The sequence below is a fragment of the Oncorhynchus masou genome, chromosome 22 (assembly GCF_036934945.1).
Source record: "Oncorhynchus masou masou isolate Uvic2021 chromosome 22, UVic_Omas_1.1, whole genome shotgun sequence".
Taxonomy (NCBI): domain Eukaryota; kingdom Metazoa; phylum Chordata; class Actinopteri; order Salmoniformes; family Salmonidae; genus Oncorhynchus; species Oncorhynchus masou.
Genome location: NC_088233.1, coordinates 22,734,805 through 22,752,725, shown reverse-complemented (window position 1 = coordinate 22,752,725; position 17,921 = coordinate 22,734,805). Strand labels below are relative to the sequence as shown.

Here is a 17,921-nt window from a genome sequence, read left to right as displayed (position 1 = left end):
GATTACAATTTTGGACAGGTAACTGTAACGGATTACATTTAGAAAGTAACCTATCCAACCCTGATTATAGCATGTGCAATATGCAGATGGCTGTCTCAGTCTAGGGGTTCCATTCCCTGGTTACACTAGATGCTCTGGCTGTTAGCCTCAGTCAGACACAACAGTGTGAGAAAACAGTGACCAATGATGGCCAAACTCAGTGACCAATTATGGCCAAATGATGGCCAACCAATGATGGCCAAAAAAACAGTGACCAATGATGGCCAAATGACATGACGCACAGTCTGGTTGAACTTCAAGACTACAACCCTAAACAACTATTCATCAATGATACTGTTAATCCACTGTCATCCACACATGCATCTTCATGTTATACATTTTTGGTAATATGTCAATCTACCTAATCTCTCAGCCAGCATGATAAACTATACACACGTACCAATGGATTTTGTGTTGTAGACATGTGGTAGTAGAGTAGGGGCCTGAGGTCACACACTTAAAGTGTTTGGAAATCTGTTGTGAATGTACTATAATGTTTTTTTAAATTGTATAACTGCTTTAATTTTTCTGGACCCCAGGAAGAGTATCTGCTGCCTTGGCAACAGCTAATGGGGATCCATAATAAATAAATAGTAATAAACTAGTTGTCTGAGCGTGCTGTGCTTCTGTCCAAACATGAGGCATGATCACGCATCTCCACCTACAGCTCCCTCATGTTCATAAATAACAATAGAACAGCACTCATGGAAGCCTCCACCAGGGAATATATGAGCGTAAGTATGACTTCAGATAGGCCCACTACAAACTGGCAGACAGCACCAAAATAACCCTAGAATTCCTGGGGCACAAATATGAGCAAAGATGAGGAGACAGAGCCAATTCCTCATTTCTTTATTACACATTAAATAGGAGTGGTGAGATTCATGGAAAAATGGATCTGTGATCAGATCACCACGCTACACACTTCCCAAAGAGAGATCTCTACTATGTGTTCAACAGTGGTCATTCATTCACTCCCCTAGACCTGGACCCAGTCACTCTCCCCTAGACCCAGTCACTCTCCCCTAGACCTAGACCCAGTCACTCTCCCCTAGACCTGGACCCAGTCACTCTCCCCTAGACCTAGACCCAGTCACTCTCCCCTAGACCTAGACCCAGTCACTCTCCCCTAGACCTAGACCCAGTCACTCTCCCCTAGACCTAGACCCAGTCACTCTCCCCTAGACCTGGACCCAGTCACTCTCCCCTAAACCTGGACCCAGTCACTCTCCCGAGTCCCATCATACACAAACAGAGAGGAGTAGTGAAAACTCCATTAAAGCAACATTCATTTAGAGACACCAACAAAATGAAGCACAATTTACAAAATATGCACCTTTCAGTATGACAATAGGTTGTTAAAATACGATCCAGGTATAAATTATACTTTTTTTTCTCAGAAATCAGCCATTGGCACATAAAAAAGGGAGGTGGAACATTTCAACACATTTCGCTATAGTTACTTTTCTTGATACAGTATTGTTAACAAATGGGTTCCCATAATCAAAAATGCATTAACAGTTAATATCTAACTTTAGTAACAAAAAGGATTTAATCAAAGTGGGTCAAAAAAGATAAATCCTAAGAACTAAGGCTGCACCAATTCAGATCTATTGCCAATTAATTGCATATCTGATACCCATCTGATATTTTCCCTGTGTAAACAGCAAAAAAACACATGGAATCTGATCTTTGGACTTTTGATTTATACCACCTCCATATGTAGTTCATAACCCTGATACAAACCCGATCCTCTATGTGCGACCTAAGTTTGGATGCTCGGATCAGATTATTTTCTTCTGAAGCGTTTTTATGCACATAAGAAGCACCCGAAATGGAAAGAAACAAAGGCAGGAAACGAGCATTGCATCTGTGTGCTACATCAGTGTGAATGTGCAAATCTGATATGGGTCACATGTAAAACTGTGTGGACAGTCAGAAGAAAAGATTGGATATAGAAAGAAAGAAAATCAGATTTGGGTTCTTAGGGTGGTTGTGTAAACAGCCTAAACATATTGTATATTATGTTTCAATTTAGAATCTTGTTCCTCTCAAACAGCACCAAGTTTGTAGCTCTTGAACAGACGTGACAGAGAAGCCTATGCTGTCTGACTGAAGCACGATGGCAACACAAAAGGCAATGTGTAAGAAGCCCCAAGGTCAAAAACTAGTAATAAGGTGGTGAAATTTGCATTGACCCTGAAAAGCAAATATTCCGTTTTTTTTTCTCTCTAAAAACTCATTTAAAATGGCAATTATTGCCTCATTTGCAGACATCAGTTCCAGTTACTACATCACTTGGATGCAACAACCTGTGAAAGATAAACATGACATAAAAATTATTGGACTGGATGAGTAATTTCACTTGAAAGCCAGCACAGAATAACCCTCAACACCTTCCCACCCAAACTCCAAAAAACACCCAAAGGTGATTTAGAAAAATTCATATAAACAATACATTTTTTGAACACACTTATCATGACACCATTACTATTGGGATGATCTTTTGTAGAAGTAAAAAAAAAAAAAAAAAAAAAGTGGTAGGACAAAACAAGGCCTTTAAGATTTGTTTTGCCTAATCTAGCCAATCCAAAAAAGGAGAGTAAGTTTATGGCAGCGATATATACAAAACAAAGGATTGGGGAAATGTGCAAGGCATATTCTGTTAGGATCTGTTGGGGTGTTTTATGTCCTGCATCTGAAGACAATGAGTCACTATTCTTTAAGAAGATAGTTCACCCGAAGAACACATCTACGTAGTCGACATTAGATGACTTAGTTTAAAGTTTAGGTTTGATTTAGGCATGCTATTTTTTTTTTGCACTCAACACTTAAGATGCTAAACTGTAACAAGGAAGCCCAGATCTTGATTTGCTGGCTCAATTAGCTGAGGTCAAATGTGTTACTCCAGTGAACTACCTTCAAAAACACAAAACATGACGCAAAATACACCAATCCTGAGGATAAGAGGGAAGTTCATAGCTTAAACAAGGTCTCTTCAGGAACAATTAACTCATCTTCTAGGACGTTCGTAATGAGCAGGGAATATCCTATCTAATGATAAAATAACTACAGTAGACACTGGCTTGTGATGGGTTTTAAGCAACATGCAGTGCCACTGAGCAACACAACATTAGCTGCATGTCCTTTTCAAAATCACTGGCAGAATCTTGCTGTTCTGATGCCTCTCTTTATATAAAAATATATTATGCTTTAAACCTGCCACCTGGAACAATTCAGTTGTTGAGAAGGTTTCCAACCACTCAACAACTGGTTTCTAACCAAAAGATCAGATCAGGTTTGGTGAATATGGATTGACTCAAGTCCCGAAACACTATAAAAACCTGTGTCCCCCAACTGGAACAGAGCTCCTTGTTCCTGGCCCTAGAGGCTGTATCAGTATCATACAGTATGAGCATCACAGTGCCATTCCCCGTAAGAACACATTGCATGCAAAAACGAAAGTCTCTCCTGTAGGCAGGAAATCACTGCTCACCAATTACAAAAAAAGCATTAACAGATAACAAGTGAATTAAATGGGTAACCTTTTTTTTAACTAGATACAGTAGTAAAGTTCATATGCATGCTAAAAGAACTGCATGATATAATTGAATCATATCTAGGAGTCTACTGTAGGAGGATGGACATTATTACACATAGCGGCCAGGACATTTGGAATTTCCCCTAATCAAGTGTTGGGCGTGCCTCCCAGTTGTTACTCCTTGTACTATGGCAGGGGTACTCAACTCCTACAAGGTCTGGAGTCTGCTGATTTTCTGTTGTACCTGATAATTGCACACACACCTGGTGGCACAGGTCTAAATCAGTCCCTGATTAGAGGGAACCAATGAAAAAAATGCAGTGGAACTGGCTTTGAGGTCCAGAGTTGAGTTTGAGGGTCCTATGGTATCGAATGGAATCATAAACTTAGAAATTGCAGCATTGCATCTTTCCCATTATGGCGTCTGTGAGCATGGGCAGCGTCATTGAGGCCATTTCCATTTTGAAGTAGTCAATTTTCTTCTTCTACTACTGCGAGTTGACAAACTGAAAGGGTGCATAGTGCCACCTGGAGTGTGCTTTTTGAACAGGTATAAAGACAATTTACTGCCACCTGCAGTTATGAAATGTTTGCTCACAAGTATAATTAATTGGCTGATCTCTCCTGATGACCCAGATGGAATCATGTGATCCTTCCATAACCCGTAGTAAGTCCCCAGTTGACTACTTAAAAATTGTGAAAGTCCTCAATGGCGTTGCCCATGCTAAAAACAGGCTTTTAGGCACTACGGATGGAATTCAACTCTCCCCCATACTGTTAGAAGCATGTACTACAACAACCTCTTCTGCTAATGCTCTACTAGCAGAGGGAAAATAAGCTTTTTAGGCTTGCTTTTTCTATTGTCCAAAATGTCCCTACGGTGTACCACTCCTAATTGATAATCAACCTATTGGACCACCACTTCTGGGCAACTGGCACTAAACACTAAGTAAAGCTTAGTTTCAAATAAGCAAAAAAAATGAGGGCAGACAAAAAGGGGTTCATTTCAATATTCGGTGTTGTGGTTACTTAGATAAAAGAGGCTAATAATTTAGTGTAATGTACAAAAATGTATTAAACAGTTTGAACACATTTTTTCTATCTTGAAAGGGGGGGGGGGTCATTATTCACATGAGTATACACTTTGTCTTGGACTTCTTTTTCTTCTTCTTGCCCTCCTTGCTCATCTTCTCTTTGTGTTTTCGGATTTCCCGCACTAATGTGTAAAAAGCATCATCGACACCCTGGGGAAAAGAAAAAGATAAGTTACGGTTCATTTTGAAAACTTCTCAAAAACATGGATGTTCTCATCTGTGACTAACAGGAAAGCTGGGTCAGATGCAAATGTGATGGGGGCGTTTGACATGGCTCCTCTATTTCACAATATAGTGCATTACTTTTGACTATAGGGAATAGGATAGCATGTTGGTGTGCACTAATATGTTACAAATGTGTTAATTGTGTATGGATTCGTTGGAAGGTGGATTCGCAGCATCAGCTGGCCCAGCAGAGAGCACAGACACAATCAATGGTGCCACAATGAGACAAAAAATAACCAGGTCTTTGTCATTCGCTGAGCACGACACTGGTTTCCTTCCTGATGCAATGGGTGGTCATTTCAGATTGCGACAGAGAGATTGAGAGAAAGAACAAGAGAGAGAGAGAGAGACAAAGGGAGTATCTGTGCCATAACAACAGGGATGACTCACAGTTGGCCCAGGACTTGAGTTTCAGTGGAACACCTCTGTGTTGTCCTCTTAGTAATCACACTTCCTTGGGTCATCATTTCAACACTTCATTTCAGCCCAGATTATCACAATCTCCATTAATCACACAGATCAGATCTCATTTGAGCAGACTACAGAATGATCAGCACTCCATGATAGTATAAACACATAGAGACAGAGATACCACAGGAGTAGAAACCAACATGGATGCCTGGTTTCAAGGAGATCCCACGGCAAAGCAGATCCCAGGAGGTTAGCTTAGACAGGAATGGATCCTGCCCACCAAGGAGCAAGCAGCACTACTTTCCCTGCTCGGGACCACGCGGACAACACACTCCCACACACACACCTGATGGACGGGAGGGAGCACGGCCGCGACACACTTACCCCTTTCACATCACAACGCACTTTTTAAGCTTGACGCAGCGCGGGGTCTTTTCTTCCTTGCTGAGCTTTCTCAGCCGGTACAGCCTGATCTCCCGTACCAGACTGTAAAAGGCATCCTCCACTCTCTGCAGTGCGAAACACAGCTCTCCTCAGTTAGGGAATATAGGGATAACTATGTGGACTCCCTCAGTGTTAGGGAATATAGGGATAACTATGTGGACTCCCTCAGTGTTAGGGAATATAGGGATAACTATGTGGACTCCCTCAGTGTTAGGGAATATAGGGATAACTATGTGGACTCCCTCAGTGTTAGGGAATATAGGGATAACTATGTGGACTCCCTCAGTGTTAGGGAATATAGGGATAACTATGTGGACTCCCTCAGTGTTAGGGAATATAGGGATAACTATGTGGACTCCCTCAGTGTTAGGGAATATAGGGATAACTATGTGGACTCCCTCAGTGTTAGGGAATATAGGGATAACTATGTGGACTCCCTCAGTGTTAGGGAATATAGGGATAACTATGTGGACTCCCTCAGTGTTAGGGAATATAGGGATAACTATGTGGACTCCCTCAGTGTTAGGGAATATAGGGATAACTATGTGGACTCTCACTGAACAGTTTTTATTGGATACTCGGTTGTCCTTGCCATAACCAGCACGTTGAAAAAGTCGCACCACTGTGCATGGAGCTTCTATTTCTTTTAAACATTTGGGATGCAAGACTAAGACAAGTGTACATATAGATATGTATGGAGCTGATGTATAAATCTAAGGTAATCATTTTAGAGTTCAAAACATTATAGTAATTTAACTTCACAGGGGCTTGACAGGTACAAACATTATACTAAGTGTCGTTGTAAAAGGTGTGAAAGTGATGTGTGTATTATTCAGTACAAGGGCAACACAAGATAGCTGGTCGAATCAACCAATGAAAATGGAGAAGAGAGCTGGAAGAGACCAATCAGTGTCCCCCGTGTCCCCAGAAAGAGTTGTGATTGGACCGATGCAAAGAGAGCAGAAGGTTCACCTCACCGACTGCCAAATATATCACAGTGCCAGCCAGCCACGCAAAGCATCACGACACTCACACCAGCAACCACAAAACCATCAGAATAGCTCACGATGCAGCACAGGATCACACCCATCCCACTGTCCATCAAGCTTGATTATTACCCCGCCACAGAACCATTACTGATAAATTCCCCTCTTTGGTGACGATTCAGTGAGAAACGTACAGATTTGTTGATTGCCAGATCCGTTTTGAAGACTTCCCACATTACCATGACAGAGGGGCATGCACAGATAGAACAATTACTCATATATCAATAATTATATAAGCAAGGGGACTTTGCAGTGGAAACCTGATATATTTCCAAGCACCATTTAGAAACTGAGCACATAGACACTGACACCAACAGAAATCAAAAAGTACCTTCGGAGTCATAAGAGGATCACAGGATTTTGTGAGATTGAAGTGGCCATGATTGTAAAAAGCCATTGCAAGGACACCTGACACAGCTGGTAAGAAGTAATCTTGCCACAATAATGAAAATTGATCTGTGGAGAACATTGTTAAATGGTTTCTGTTTTCACACCAGGAAATACACTCAAAGCTACAAGCAACCCTTCACTATTACATGGGCTTGATTTAATAAAAGGTGCAAAGTTATACCAGGTAACGCTTAGTAAATCTGTCCCAAATCTGTCTTCAACTGGATATGTAGCAGAGCTAAAGTAGCCTTGGAATCCAGACTGAATAACGCCACATTTCACTTCACTGAATTCAGTCTGGATTTTCAGGCTAGCCAATCAATGGCCGTCATGTTAAAAACCATGGCCATAGTTTCTATTTGTGCCATGGTTATGTCCACTACGGCCTGTTGTCTTGGTCTCTCACCTGTCTCGTTTTGGCCGAGGTCTCAATGAAGGGGATGCCGTAGCTGCGCGCTAAGTCCTGAGCCTGTTTGGTGTCCACCGTCCGGGACGGCAGGTCACACTTGTTCCCCACCAGCACCATTGGCACGTCTTCTGAGTCTTTCACCCGCTTGATCTGCTCTCTGGAGAACAAAGACGACAGGGAAGGCAAGGGTTAAATAACAGTGTAATGCTTTGGTTGTCCAAAGTAAGTAGGGAATTTACTTGTTTTTTGGGGTTATTGACTTCACACATAATCTGGGTAAAGTTTTTTAAAGAGTGGGTTGTATTTACAAGTATAAAGTGCTGTTGGCATTGACACATAGTTAAGGGGATACAGTTTGCAGAACTGTGTCTGCTTGGAAACTGCATCACAGATGTTACAACTATAGTCTGGCTTTCCGCCATTAGTGCACTTGGCAGCAGTACTTCGGATGTCCTGTATAGCAGCAGAAGTTAGCGCAACCTATATTGGTGGACGTCCTCTACAAGGGAAGAGTCTGGCTCAACCTATAGTGGTGGATGTCCTCTACAAGGGAAGAGTCTGGCACAACCTATATTGGTGGACGTCCTCTACAAGGGAAGAGTCTGGCTCAACCTATAGTGGTGGATGTTCTCTACAAGGGAAGAGTCTGGCTCACCAATAGTGGTGGATGTCCTCTACAAGGGAAGAGTCTGGCTCAACCTATAGTGGTGGATGTCCTCTACAAGGGAAGAGTCTGGCTCAAACTATAGTGGTGGATGTCCTCTACAAGGGAAGAGTCTGGCTCAACCTATAGTGGTGGATGTCCTCTACAAGGGAAGAGTCTGGCTCAACCTATAGTGGTGGATGTCCTCAACAAGGGAAGAGTCTGGCTCACCAATAGTGGTGGATGTCCTCTACAAGGGAAGAGTCTGGCTCAACCTATAGTGGTAGATGTCCTCTACAAGGGAAGAGTCTGGCTCACCAATAGTGGTGGATGTCCTCTACAAGGGAAGAGTCTGGCTCACCTATATTGGTAGATGTCCTCTACAAGGGAAGAGTCTGGCTCACCTATAGTGGTGGATGTCCTCTACAAGGGAAGAGTCTGGCTCACCTATAGTGGTGGATGTCCTCTACAAGGGAAGAGTCTGGCTCACCTATAGTGGTGGATGTCCTCTACAAGGGAACAGTCTGGCTCACCTATAGTGGTGGATGTCCTCTACAAGGGAACAGTCTGGCTCACCTATAGTGGTGGATGTCCTCTACGAGGGAAGAGTCTGGCTCACCTATAGTGGTGGATGTCCTCTACAAGGGAACAGTCTGGCTCACCTATAGTGGTGGATGTCCTCTACGAGGGAAGAGTCTGGCTCACCTATAGTGGTGGATGTCCTCTACAAGGGAACAGTCTGGCTCACCTATAGTGGTGGATGTCCTCTACAAGGGAACAGTCTGGCTCACCTATAGTGGTGGATGTCCTCTACAAGAGAACAGTCTGGCTCACCTGTAGTGGTGGATGTCCTCTACAAGGGAAGAGTCTGGCTCACCTGTAGTGGTGGATGTCCTCAAAGGACTTGGTGTTGTTGATGGCGAAGACACAGAGGAAGCCCTCCCCTGTCCTCATGTACTGGTCCCTCATAGCGCTGTACTCCTCCTGACCTGCAGTGTCCAGGATGTCCAGCAGACATGTCTCCCCATCAATCACCACCTGCTTCCTGTACGAGTCCTGAAGGAGGGAGAGAGAAAGAGAGGGATGGATTGGGTCAGGAGGGGCACCTTAGCGGTAATCAGGTAGACTGGACACTTATGAACGATCACATATTCATAGGTGTCCAGTCTACCTGACTAGGAATCAGAACGTCTAGACCTAACTATATGGTCATAGAATGTTCATCTAATAAAGTTGCTGAAGAAATTCAATAATATTAGAATCAGAGAGAATGGATGGGATGACTAAGAGCGATTGTATGTGCACCAAGGGAAAAATGCACTCAATCTTCAAGCAGTCATAAAATTGATAGCTTTCAGAAAGTATAATTGAGTAATAATATCTGACGTGTGAAACTACTAAAGCATTTAATCACATAGCAATCTATCATCAACCAGCAAAATTATACTGACTGAAAGACACCATGTTTATGATATTATAATATTCCTCCATTCAAATAACAGAAAATTATCAGAAATGATCAAAACCTGTTTGGCATCTCATCTTCAACCAGAAAAACGTGCAAGAACTACATTTTTTACACAACTTTATTTCCAAAAGATTTTTGTCTCCCGATTCCCAGGCATGCCTTGCTGAAGTAAGAGACAAGGGTGTACTGAAACTACTTATTACCTCGATGGTGGGGTCATATTCATCCACAAAGTGGTTCTGAATGAGCTGGATGGTGAGCGCGCTCTTGCCCACACCTCCTGCTCCCACCACCACCAGCTTGTATTCTGTCATCCTTCACCTGTGGGAGAGAAAGCACACAGAAATAAGGTCAGTGAATATATAAAACCTTTTATGAGCTACACACTAACTATCGACACAACAATCCTTCAACTGGGATCTCCAAAACCTGGAAAGTTTCTGAAATGTTCCAACCCTACACACACATAGTGAGAATGAAGCTGAGCATATGAAGGATTTCTCCCCCCTTCTCCATAGCCATCTGGTCAAGTTGTATTAATTCTCTTAAACTAAACTTAAGTGCAAATGCAAATTGTATTTTTTCCCGAATGTCTCCAGATTGCATTTAATTTGCACAATGGCCCTCCTATGTTCTCCAGAGCTGTAGGGAGCTGAATGTATACAAGAGCTGAATGTATACAATAACAGATCTCTGTGGATACAAGAATGTTTACATTCTATCCAATTTCATCCTGCAATTTTACAGAAAACGGGATGAGTGTTTATATTATTATATTATGCCGCACGCCATCACTCACCGATATATTTATATGTACCTATTCTTATTAAGCCCTTTACATTTCTGTGTATAAGGTAGTTGTTTTGAATTTTTTAGATTACTTCCTCGATATTACTGCATAGTCGGAACTAGAAGCACAAGCATTTCGCTACACTCGCATTAACATCTGCTAACCATGTGTATGTGACCAATAACATTTGATATTATACTCTACTATCTTATAACATTCTTAATGGGATTATCAACAAGGAGAAGATATGGAAAACTATGAACGAGTCTGGAATTCTGGAAAGATATACATAAGCTGCCTGCCCTATCAGGTCTGTTGACTATTATATTACTTTGAATTGGCACGATCACTGTTCTTTCTGATTAAATAATGACTTGTCATCATTATTTAACATCGTTTGAACAGAAGATTGACGTTTCCAATTCCCCCAAATATCATACCCAAAAATGTTGCTGCTAAATGATCCTCCAACTGAAATGTCTCTAACTGTAACAACACACGTTCAAAAGATAGTTGTGAGTAACAGCTACACAATGGCATCTGGCCTCAGGCAGTAGACACAGATCTATGATGTTACATAATGGTCCCAAAATTGACAAACAACTAGGAAGCACACACGGCTCTGCAGACGGTATGTGAACAACAACTGTCCCTACAGTTTCCCTGTTCAAAAACATAACCTGCTAGGTATAATACTGAGGTCAGTTTTCTGAGAATCTTGTATTGTCAATACAAACAAAAAGAAGACCTCACCCATGTCTTCACCCAACTGAGGTATAAATTTACTAACAAAGTTAGTGTTCCATCACACTTTTCATACGCCCCTTGAAATGATCAGCCTGGAGTTCTACACCTATTTATGTACTCCCTCTGAAAATGCATGAAAAAAAAGGAGCATTATAAACTGGATGGTTCGAGCCCTGAATGCAGATTGGCTGAAATCTGTGGTATATCAGACAGTATTCCATGGGTATGACAAACGTTTATTTTTACTGCTGTAACTACGTTGGTAAACAGTTTATAATACTAATAAGGCACCTCGGGGGTTTGTGGGTTATGGCCAATATACCACGGCTACGGGCTGCATCCAGGCACTCTGCATTACGCACAAGAAGTTCCCTTAGCCGTGGTATATTGGCCATATACCACACCCACTCTGGCCTTATTGCTTAAGTATAACACTTATGCCTACTATTTCTATTGAAAATTAATATTATAGGCCTAATAATCATCACCAGAAACTATTGCCTACAGTGTGGATAAGGTAAATACAGATGAATCATGACCTTTCTACCACTGACAAAATGATTGTACAGTAGGTTTAATAACTTGGCCGCCAAGCTTGCTCTGTTAGTACAATATTGACAACCCTTTCATATCCTCATATCCTGCAGGAAATCGAAAGCGTGTTCATGATTGGCTAGTCCTGACACCTGTACAGTCAGCTGCATTACCAGTCATCAACAAGGTTGTAATGTCCAATCAAGCACTCTCCCCGAGTTCTGGTTTCAGATCAATTACAAGTTACAGTAAAATACATGGCAATATTGTGGGAAAGTATTGTGAAAGAGTAGACAAATAGTCCCCTATAAAAAAATCTAACAGTGTTAATTTTATGCAGTTGACTTATTCACAATCTGATGATAGACAAAGTGATCCTTTCAACCATTTTCATTGGCAGTCAACCAATGCCTAATGACAGCAGTTGCTTCCATTGTAAAGTGTAGGCCTACTACTAGTCATTAGTAAAATACTCTATACGTGAAATGAGGAGAACAAAACACCCTTATCGATACACCCTCAGGTTGACTGGCTGTAGCCTACAATAACTGGAGTAGGTCCACATGGATAGAGTAGCCTAGATTATGCAGATCCCCGCAAGTATTAGTTAACTAGATTAGCCGTGTGCGAATTTATTTAACACGAACGTTTTCTGGTGGCACAGTGGATTGAACGCTGTGTGTAAACACCGTAGAACATGCAGCGTTCATGGGCGAGTTGAGTTTGAAGCCGCCATAAATACCGCATAGGTCTGCACTTCAGACATTAGGTTAACAATTGGGCGTAGTTTGCATAAACAACTATACTTTAGCTGCAAATGTCCAGCAAATTATGAAATCAATACAGACTCAACATAAAATGAAGTTACCGGCGAAGGGATACAATGTCACCCCTGTATCCATTGTGTAAATTGATACAAATGTAGCGATCTTGTAAATTGTTTTACCTTTAGCGTATGGAGTTCCGCGTCCGAAATTGCGACCAAATAACAAGTCAAGCAGATAATCCTCCCTTTTCACACGATCTCTACATTTCCTACTTCACAATGAAACTGCCCCATTTATGTAGATTAAACTTATTTCAAAAAGCAGACGAAAGTAAGGAAATTAATCAATTGAATTTGACATTTGATCCAGCGCTTGGCCTGCTACTGTCGATTCAGCTGAGTTTGGCTTTAGCGCGAATATGGGCGGATACCGGGTGCAGAGTAGCCTAGTACATACAGCTCACTTACTTAGAAAGCAGGGGATATCACTATACTCGTGTCGCAATATAAAGGCGCTGTCCCCCCTGTTCTCCACTCAATGCACTTCTACTTTACCTCAATGTATTGTTCTGGTGGGTGCGTGTTGGCAGATGTGTTTTGAAACGTTCTGGAGTCGATGTGTTTTTCCAAGAGAGGACTGAAATAGGGCGTATACATAAGCGTTCAAATAATTTGGAATTACATAGATAGGCATATTTAAACCATTTATATCTATAAATCGATCATTATGGCAGTGTTAATTTAATTATTCTACCAAGCATCAATATTTCAAGACCTATCTCTGGGAATAAATGGTCGGCTTCCCAGTGAAGCTGGAACAATAACGGATAGGGGGCGCCTCCACTATATATAGGCTCTAAATATAACTGGAATGTACTGGAGGGACGTCATTCCCAGTCAAGGAAATGATTGGTGTGTCATTCCCGTGTCAGTCTTTCTCGGATGTCACTGGTATACCTTCTGCGCAGAATATGTGCATAGAGATAAAGGGTAAAAACATACAGCTTGGCTCGGGGATGACAAACAGAGAGGCGTGAACCAACTGAAACAATTACGCATATGCGTAACATTTAAAATACGCATGTTTATAAAACTAAAGTGCGCAGCACCTAAACCGTTTTCTTGTTCCTTTTAGTTGTCAGAAATGCGCAGAACAGCTATGGACAGAACATATAGTGGAAGGGTAGCCTAGTGGTTAGAGCGTTGGACTAGTAATCAAAAGGTTGCATGTTCGAATCCCCAAGCTGACAAGGTACAAATCTGTCGTTCTGCCCCTGACCAGGCAGTTAACCCACTGTTCCTAGGCCGTCATTGAAAATAAGAATTTGTTCTTAACTGACTTGCCTAGTAAAATAAAAAAAATAGATACAGGAGATAGTGGACTCTAGTGCCCAAAATACCATTGAGGACTTTCACCATTTTGAAGTAGTCAACTGGGTGGAACTTCCTGTGGGCTAAGGAACGATCATGTCATTTCATCCAGGTCATCAAGCGGGATCAGCCAATGAATTATCCTCGTGAGCAAACATTCCATAACTACAGATGGCAGTAAAATCTCCAACCTTTGCTTTATACATGTTCAAACAATACACTCCAACTCATAGAAGTAGTAGAAGAAATTTGACTACTTCAAAATCTATAGCAATGGAGCTGCCCATGCTCTCGCTGAAGCCATAATGGGACAGATACAATGTTGCATCCTCTAACTATCTCCATGGGACAGAACCATACCCCCTTTTCTGTGAGAATTCAAACACTATCTATTTATGAAGGTAAAATAGCGCCTTAAGTGTACAAACATGTAAAGTATGATTTGCACATGTAACATATGAGTTGCACCTATATAATCAGTTTTGTAGTTGCAAAAAAATATTTGCAAACATTTAACTTCTTTTGAGAATAAATGCAAGAACACTTGCAAACATGCAAGTTCATATGCAAATAAATTAAATAACATTTGCAAGCATGGAACTAAATTTGAAAACGAATGCAACTCATTTACTAAACTTGCGAATGGTGAATATTCTTCTGTGAATTAAAACTACATTAGCCGATGTTGAATCTGTGCGCAGCTTCATTAAATAGTACTCGTAAAACACCAGTCTCAACATCAACATTGAAGAGGCGACTCCGGGATGCTGGCCTTCTAGGCAGAGTTGCAAAGAAAAGGCCATATCTCAGACTGGTCAATAAAAATAAAATATTAAGATGGGCAAAAGAACACAGACACTGGACAGAGGAACTCTGCCTAGAAGGCCAGCATACCGGAGTTGCCTCTTCACTGTTGACATTGAGACTGGTGTTTTGCGGGTTCTATTTAATGAAGCTGCCAGTTGAGGACTTGGGAGGCGTCCGTTTCTCAAACTCGACACTCTAATGTACTTGTCCTCTTGCTCATTTGTGCACCGGGGCCTCCCACTCTGGTTAGAACCAGTTTGCGCTGTTCTGTGAAGAGAGTAGTACACAGAGTTGTACGAGATCTTCAAATTCTTGGGAATTTCTCACATAGCATTAATTTCTCTGAACAACAATAGACTGATGAGTTTCAGAAGAAAGTTATTTGTTTCTGGCCATTTTGAGCCTGTAATCAAACACACACATGCTGATGCTCCAGATACTCAACTAGTCTAAAGAAGGACAGTTTTATTGCTTCTTTAATCAGAACAACAGTTTCCAGCTGTGCTAACATAATGGCAAAAGGGCTTTCGAATTATCAATCAGCCTTTTAAAATGATAAACTTGGATTAACTAACACACCGTGCCATTGGAACACAGGAGTGATGGTTGCTGATAATGGGCCTCTGTATGCCTATGTAGATATTCCATTAAATATCTTATTTCAAAAACAAGGACATTTCTAAGTGACCCCAAACTTTGGAACAGTGTTGGAAATTCCAAATTGTTTGCATAATCAACTTAGACATAGCAGTGACACACATACATAACACACCAGACATGCCACCAAGGGTATTGTACAGTACCAGTCAAAAGTTGACACACCTACTCATTCCAGGGTTTTCCTTTATTTCTACTATTGTCTACATTGTATAATAATAGTGAAGACATCAAAACTATGAACTAACTCATATGGAATCATGTAGTAACCAAACATGTGTTAAACAAATCAAAATATATTTTATATTTGAGATTCTTCAAAGTATGCTATTCTCTGTGATACAGGCGATTGAGCAGCCATTGCGAACCAACAAGATCACTCGGCAGATCTATGAACATTCCGTCTTCATCAAGGCCATGCCCGGAATCTTCATGGGGGAATCCAGCCCTTCAGCTGAATCTTCATCCAGCTCTTCTTCATCAACAGCATCTGGTAAGAACAAGGGTCAAATCTGCAACTCAACCACGAGCCTGAGTTAGCCTAGTGGTGCTTGTATAATGATTCATAAAGAAACAAGTAATTCATTGATTATTAGATTGTACATGTTAATTACACATGAACAAATAAGTAAATAACTAATACTTTATTTGAACCCATGTCAAAAGCAAGGAGAGTGAATTTAATTTATTGTTGAGTATTTTCTCAACATTTTATCTCACCAGATGTACTACATGTTTGGGTTCCTGTTCCTGGTGTTCATCATTTTCCTCATCACCTGCTCCAAGGCCGTCATCCTGCTGTGCTACTTCCTCTCATGTGCAGAGGTGGGTGGAGCCATGCATACATGGATCTGGCATCACAATAATGGTATACTGTACCCTCTCTCTCTCTTTGTATGTAAATGCATTATGTAATATTTGTAAAAAGGATTCCTAACGTTACCAGTTTGCCAGTTTATCTGTGCCATTATGTTTAGCTACCAAACGTGAAGTCTTTGTGGCAACAGTAAATCTATTTTAGTTTAATGAAAACATTCTAAATGATGCAAATGTTTCTTTCTCATATGACTTAATTTATCTCTGCTCATCGATCCAAGCACTTAGATGTCACTACAGTGTAAAAAAATGTATTGAGCCGAACCTAAAGAGTGTCTTGTGTTTTGTATAGGACTCTCTGGTGGTGGCATTCCTTCCGGATCAGGCTATTCATGGCAGTCAACCTGTTTCTTTACGACTTGCACTACTTCTCCAAGCTGCAGATCATCACCACTACCATCCTCTACTTTACCATGATCATGGTGCTAATTTTCTTCCTCTTCACAAGGGAGTCAACAACAGTGCCACACTACGTAAGGCTAGACTCTCTAACAGGTTTAAGTAGAGGCGCTCAGACACATTTCATCTTAACGAACAGTGCTGGAGCTTTTGGCAGACTTTGGCAGATTCATCGGCTGTTTCCAGCCACTCATCTCAATAGGAATTTTGTCCGCCTTTAAGAAATGGAAATGTGTGGTGCTGTAATAGCGAGCTGAGACAGTTGAAAATATTGATGGGATATTTTAGTTGTCTGTGTTCTCCCGAAGTGCTGTGGTATCTTACTGTTAAAATCATCCTAGAGTGGAGATGAAACACCTGTTGTGTTTAATGGGCTGATGTGGGTAATACTAATCCAGAAATAACCATTGTAAATGTATTTTCTCCTCTTTACTGCATTTTGCCTTTTTATGCTTTTTATGCCATTATGTTTACCACTTCAATGCCCTTAAATCTGTAGTTTAAAACCTTTTTAGAGATAGGGGGCAGCATTTTCACTTTTGGATGAATAGCGTGCCCAGAGTGATCTGCCTCCTACTCTGTACCAGATGCTAATATATGCATAATATTATTAGTATTGGATAGAAAACAATCCGAAGTTTCTAAAACTGTTTGAATGATGTCTGTGAGTATAACAGAACTCATATGGCAGGCGAAAACCTGAGAAGAATCCAACCAGGAAGTGTGAAATCTGAGGTTTGTAGTTTTTCAAAGCTTGGCCTCCCGAATACACAGTGTCTATGGAGTCAAGTTGCGCTTCCTACGGCTTCCACTAGATTTCAACCGTCTTTAGAAACTTGTTTGAGGATTCTACTATAAAGGAGGGGCTCATGAGACCTGTTTGAGTCAGTGGTCTGGCAGAGTGCCTTGGTCTCATGACGCGTGGTCACGAGATAGTTAGCTCTCGTTCCAATGCTTTTCTTCAGACATAGGAATTCTCCGATTGGAACCTTATTGAGGATTTATGTTAAAAACATTCTAAAGATTGATTCCATACATCATTTGACTTGTTTCTATGACCTGTAACGAAACTTTTCGGGTTTTTGTCTGGACGAAGTGCCTGCTCCTCATGAAGATGGATTACTAGGCTGAACACGCTAACAACAAGTGGCTATTTGGACATAAATTATTGACTTTATGGAACAAATCAGTAATTTATTGTCGAACTGGGATTCCTGTGAGTGCCTTCTGATGAAGATCATCAAAGGTAAGTTAATTTTATAGT

At 41.1% G+C, this 17,921-nt stretch overlaps 1 protein-coding gene across 3 annotated transcripts; it reads right to left on the bottom strand.

Annotated features, from left to right (window-relative positions):
* Positions 1 to 876: 876 nt before the first annotated feature.
* Positions 877 to 13,222, bottom strand: kras (v-Ki-ras2 Kirsten rat sarcoma viral oncogene homolog). Of its 3 annotated transcripts, none has more exons than XM_064929655.1 (6): positions 13,103 to 13,222; positions 9,914 to 10,031; positions 9,120 to 9,298; positions 7,597 to 7,756; positions 5,695 to 5,819; positions 4,736 to 4,824 (listed from the first exon to the last, which is right to left on the bottom strand). In XM_064929655.1, exons 2-5 carry the CDS (start codon positions 10,022 to 10,024, stop codon positions 5,700 to 5,702), a joined length of 570 nt encoding a protein of 189 aa, XP_064785727.1. In that variant the 5' UTR covers positions 10,025 to 10,031; positions 13,103 to 13,222; the 3' UTR covers positions 4,736 to 4,824; positions 5,695 to 5,699. The 3 variants fall into 3 exon arrangements, with proteins under 3 accessions (XP_064785728.1, XP_064785727.1, XP_064785726.1); XM_064929654.1 differs by lacking the exon at positions 13,103 to 13,222 and adding an exon at positions 12,728 to 13,018; XM_064929656.1 differs by lacking the exons at positions 5,695 to 5,819; positions 13,103 to 13,222 and adding an exon at positions 12,728 to 12,998 and having other exon boundaries at positions 877 to 4,824.
* Positions 13,223 to 17,921: the final 4,699 nt, after the last annotated feature.

Excerpts from the sequence above, each read along its gene's own strand:
- kras (XM_064929655.1), bottom strand. The coding sequence starts at position 10,024 with ATGACAGAATACAAGCTGGTGGTGGTGGGAGCAGGAGGTGTGGGCAAG. Across the intron at positions 9,299-9,913 it reads AATATGACCCCACCATCGAG|GACTCGTACAGGAAGCAGGT; the intron begins GTAATAAGTAGT and ends TCCCTCCTTCAG. Across the intron at positions 5,820-7,596 it reads CCTCGGCCAAAACGAGACAG|AGAGTGGAGGATGCCTTTTA; the intron begins GTGAGAGACCAA and ends TTCGCACTGCAG.